The sequence below is a fragment of the Adiantum capillus-veneris genome, chromosome 3 (genome assembly GCF_014529385.1).
Source record: "Adiantum capillus-veneris isolate H3 chromosome 3, ASM1452938v2, whole genome shotgun sequence".
In the NCBI taxonomy this organism is placed as follows: domain Eukaryota; kingdom Viridiplantae; phylum Streptophyta; class Polypodiopsida; order Polypodiales; family Pteridaceae; genus Adiantum; species Adiantum capillus-veneris.
In genome coordinates, this window is record NC_140933.1 from 132,315,995 (window position 1) to 132,321,316 (window position 5,322).

At 42.8% G+C, this 5,322-nt stretch overlaps 1 protein-coding gene across 1 annotated transcript; it reads right to left on the bottom strand.

The window, feature by feature from the left end:
* Positions 1–201: 201 nt before the first annotated feature.
* Positions 202–2,043, bottom strand: LOC147461732 (uncharacterized). The gene has a single exon (XM_086501704.1). The coding sequence runs from the start codon at positions 2,018–2,020 to the stop codon at positions 626–628; it is 1,395 nt and encodes a 464-aa protein (XP_086357830.1). The 5' UTR covers positions 2,021–2,043; the 3' UTR covers positions 202–625.
* Between the last annotated feature and the right edge of the window lie 3,279 nt (positions 2,044–5,322).

A 5,322-nucleotide genomic window follows, 5' to 3' on the forward strand; every position in this document is an offset into this window, starting at 1 on the left:
TCTCAAAATGCCCTTCAATTTTGCCAAAATTCAATTCCCAAACAACCTTGCAAACATCTGTAAAAACAAAAAAAAAATTGCAACTCTTCATAGGAAGATTGGTTCTTCTCAGTGGAAGATGATAGAAGTAGGATTTAGATGGTATTGAGGGCTCTTGAGATGAAATCGTTCATCATTTTTGAACACAGATGCCTCTATTTGTAAGCTCAGTGGTGACTAAGACGCTAAAAGATAGATGTCCATTGTCATAAAGATTAATCTATGCAAAAATTGGGGCAAATCCATCCGAAAATGTTGCAAGGGGGAATTTTTGATAATTTAGGGGTATTAATTTGGGGATTTCCACAACTTAAAGGGGTTTATTGGTAATTTTCCCTTCATTTATAGTAGCTTGAAAGGAAGGGGCTAACTAATTAGGCTTATACAATTACCATCTGAACTAATTAAAGATCAATTAAAAGGCAAGCTCAACCTTTGAAACAAAAGTTGTAATCCATTACAGAGAAGAAACTCCTGAGCAAATTAAGCTTTCAGTGTACTCATTATCTTCTTAACAATATGGTTTGTGTGGGAAAAGGAAGGCTTGTGCAAAAATCAGAAAAATTAGTTCATGTGCATGGAGTCTCTATCCATATTGTGGACATGAAGTCGAGCAGACCTTCCTCCATACAGCTCTTAATTTGTGATTAATGAGGCTCCCCCATCTGAGCTTGGACATCATTGCATTCTGCTGTGCATGACCTTCAGCACTCCATGGGCTGCTGTTTTTGGAGAAGGATGTAGACATGTCTCCATGTCGCCCACATCGAAAGCTGGCCGAATGTGCCTTCAACTGCGGCAGATACCCCGCAAGAGAGTGCCTAGGATTCGGCAGCGTGTTTGTGCGCATGTAGATTGGCTTTGGTGGATTTAGTTGCGACTCTGGCTGCGCCTTGGCCCCATGAATCTCATGTACATCCAGAGTTATAAAATTTTCTGTGATATACTGAAAATCATGCATACCAATTCGCTCTTGCACTGCGCTTTTCCTTCTATCAATATTGATTGGTGCTCCCACTGAGGAGGGGATTTGCCTTTGTCTACTTGGGCTTAAACCAGTTGGGAAGCATGAGATCTTCGGCTGATCTTGTCGTGGCGTGTCGACGCTCTCATTGCAATGATTACAGTCGATGGTGGGATGATGGGCAGTATGCTTGCAAGCAACTGGTTTCCAAAGAGAATGGTTTATCCTGTGAGCAGTGTTTTTACTCGCTTTAGCTAGCAATCCATGTCTATAACACCCATGAACTCGCGGTTGCGACATAGACCTTCTCAAGTACAATGCCTGGCTCACACTTGTGCGGCTGGAGTTTGCTTCGACATCATCTTCATGCTCGGCGTTCACCGAGCTGCGTATTACACTCGTCTGCTCCTGTCGATGTTCTACATGGGATTTCTCCAAGGCAGGATAAATATCTTGCTCTTGCAGTGATCCAACATCGTCCATTGCACTGAACAGCCTGTTTCTTTTCTGCCAATTAGTGCGTCCTTTGGCAAAGCTTCGACACACAGCCTCTTCCAAGCTCGTAAGCCGCTCGAACTTTGTCCAGATACATCGGTCACAAGAGCAGTGGTAGGATATCTCGGCAGACTCGCCATCGCTGAGTCGGAGCTTATGGTCCAAGAAGCAAGGAGGAAGGTCTGCATCAGGTTTGCAAGCCAAGAGGGCTACATCACTTGCAGGAGGGCAAGTATAAGAAGGGTGCAGGCATGTACATTGGGAGTGGGTAGAGTCATTCCTATATTCTGGTGGGATACATAGGCATGGGCCACTTTCAGCATGGTGGCTCTGTGGGTTCTCCTTGCTAATACTGCTAGAAGGAGAAAAGGTAGAGCTATTGCAAGAGCTCGCACTGTCTGCTGAGATACTATCCAAATGAGCTTTCTCCCACACTATGAAATCAAAGGATTGGGAGGGAGTGTGGTGTGGGGTTAAGGTAGACTCCTCCTCTGCTAAGCAACATTTTCCATGCAATCCCATGCCCCCAATTGGCTGGATGAAAGCTGTTACTTAAGAATTTTATAGTGTGTGTGTGTGTGTGTGTGTGTGTGTGAGAGAGAGAGAGAGAGAGAGAGAGAGAGAGAGAGAAAGAGAGATGCTCCCTCCTAGTCATGTTGACATAACCTCCTCAAGATTATTAAACAAATCCCACACATCCTTTGAAGTTTCTCTCTTGGAATTGACACTTTGCCCATTTTCATTCTCTTTTACAACTCCTTTCAAGCCCTTCAAATTACTATTTTGTATCATGTCCCTATATTAATTCACAAGAAGACTTAGAAATTTTCTCATGTAGGAATCAGTGTTTTTCATACAATGCATAACATCATGAGCTTCTGCTCGAGAGGCAACGCATACCTAGCTAGGTACGATTGGGGGCAGGGGACCGTCGGCCCCCCCACCAGGCCGGCGGTCCCCTGCCCCCAATCGTACCTAGCTAGGTATGCGGCACCTCCCTCACAGAAGCTCATGATGTTGAGGTAAGTCACAATGTGGGAAATATTGTGAGAATTTGTCCAAAACTTCTTGTGAATATTGTAGAAGGCCCACCTCCCATGCAAATGATTCAAAGTGCATTACATACTTTGTTTACAAGTAATCCTGTCTCCCTTGGCTTTTATATTGAAGTACAACATTTGTCATCACCTATATGTGAGCTTTTTATTCTTCATGTGGGTAGAGAGTCTCACAAACTATTGACTTTTTTGGTTGCAATCATCTAGAGTTTAAAAGAAGAGTGAAAGGGGAAAGATCCTTCACCCTTCGGTGTTTTCCAGCATTCTATATGTGTCACGGAATTGGGACGGGGCCCGTGGGCACCACGGATTTTCTAGAATTGGGTGTGATCATGATCTTGAGAACAAGCCAATGATTGAACAAAAAAACCTCCACAAGAGAAACTTTTAAGGTAAAATGATTATGTTTGAAGGCTTTTACACTAAAATTTTGCAAAGTATTGTAGGTTTTCTCGCTCATCATGTCATTCATGCGTTTGAGCATATCCTCTACGGCATTCATTGGAGCTACCAAAGTGGGTCCTACTCATTCATTGGAGCTACCAAAGTGGGTCCTACTTGTACTGGCACAAATTTAAATTTTGAAGGTAATTCTCAAATTTTTGCATGTGGGATTACACTACAACTGTGTTTTTTTCAAAGATTGGACTTCATCGGGTAGCATTCTATTAGCAACATACACATTTTTTTTTCACAAACCGCTTATTTAGCCTAACACAATTTTATATGAGCATCTTGTGAGCAATCCTAGTCAAGTGTAACAAAGTCTCTAGTTTTCAAAACATTTAGGCAGTGCTTCATAAGATCTTGGGTCTCTCTTTCTTTTCCCATGATCAGGAATATCAAGTCTGCAAACATTGGGTTGCCAATGCTTGAGAGCTGGGACTTTTTATTTTATTTTTCAAAGGGTCGAATTCGACCAAAACTATAAAAGATGGATGACTATAAAAGAGGTTCAATCATTTATGGGACATTGTGACTATTATCATGTTGAATTGATCACATTTATACAATCAACATGAACCTCAGGTTTGAACCAATATAGTGGCTTACACATAGAGCTAAAAATTTGATATTCGCCATACCCAAGGCCATACCTAGCAACATTAACACAAGTTGATCAACTTAAGGAACTCCTTTTCTAATTGGGTAAGCTTGTTTATGTCCCCAAACATCAAGACGAACACGTGAGCTATGTCCGACTATGTGTGAAAATGGCCCTATGGTTAGGGCCGTTAGTCCAGGTACTTATAACAATCACTTCCTATCATGGCTTGCCAGAAACATTTCTTCTAACCGAGCAAGTACGAGCATATAACTCTTCCAGGTTTTAGTGACGACCAGCTCCAAAAATGCCTCAAATCCTCAAAAAACAACTCGTCAAGGTCCAGGGTTAAGGGGCAGGCAATCCTGACCCTCCATTGACTATCCATGTGACTGACATTAATTTTTATGAACAGTCGTCAGATCTACAACAACTTAGCACGCATAATGAAAACAATTAGTTCAGTTAGCTTTGCCATCCACATCACGACACATCAACAGCTGTAATTAAACCACAACCTGACACATCAGCAATCAGAAAAAATGATGACACTAATTGTCCCGTCAAGGTCGACAATCGGGGGGTTGCAATTGTGCACCGTCCATCTGACTGCTATTTCTCAACGTAATCTGCAGCAACAGTCGTTGGATATCTGACACATCAACATACATCGTATAAAAATAGCGTGCATCAACCTCCTTAGCTCAACCTGCAGACGTCAGCAATCGGAATTGCACCAGCTACGACCACCTCAGCGCCCAGAACGGAGATAGTCTGCAGTCCGTGTGTGGCCTGTTCTGTGTTGGCCCCCCTCCTGCCGACTCTTGACGGGAGGGAAAGGTCCTCAAAGGGACCTTTCCTCCATAATGTATGCTCCCACGGCCTCCGCTAGTCGTGGTCACATGCATTATGCAGAAAGGTCCCTTGAGGACCTTTCCCTACCCCAACACCCAATATGTCATCTGATCAAAAATCAGTCCATGCACCGTTATTACAGGCAGTGTTCGGGAAAAATGTGTCTCAGCTTAATATCATTTCGTTTTCGATTTCAAAAGTGCCTATTCAAGGCAAGGGGAAAAGGAGAAATTCCGCTCCAAAATAGAGAAAAAGTGTAAAAACCCAAAAAATAAACCTTATTTTCTAACATTTCCTCTTGGCAAATTCAAGGAAAGGAATTTTGTATGTTTGGAAAAATGATTTTTCCCAAACACTGCCTCTTGGCTTCTGTCCCAACTTGCACCTCGTCAACTCCCCGGACCCGCGGCCCGCCCCGCTTACTGTTGGCATTGGGCAACTATATCCAGTCTCCTGCGCACTTTTTGGGCCCCTTCCCTGGACCTTGATGGTCGGGAATGGTCGGAGGTCCCCTTCAAGAACTGAAATCGGATTTTCAAGCAAAACCTTATGACAATTGTACGTCAAATTTACTTTGAAGCATTTGTCGGTATTTACACTAAAACTTTTGAAATTCTACCGATTTTCATCAAGGCAAACTCGGAATCTTGCTAGGATTTTGCGCTTGGCAGCTTGTGAATGCGTGCTTTTTGGTACTAGTATACATGGAATCCCTGATGAACCTGCTTCTTTTCAACCCCTCTCAACAACGTGTCATTAAAATCTATTTCCTCTGATTTGGTGATTAAAGCCGTAAGTACAAAACACCTGCAATGAAGTCCACATAAACGGCAGCTAATGAGGTCTCAGATGATAGATGAGAGAAG

What these genes read in the sequence shown, in the direction of transcription:
- LOC147461732 (XM_086501704.1), bottom strand. Translation starts at nt 2,020, where the DNA reads ATGGGATTGCATGGAAAATGTTGCTTAGCAGAGGAGGAGTCTACCTTA.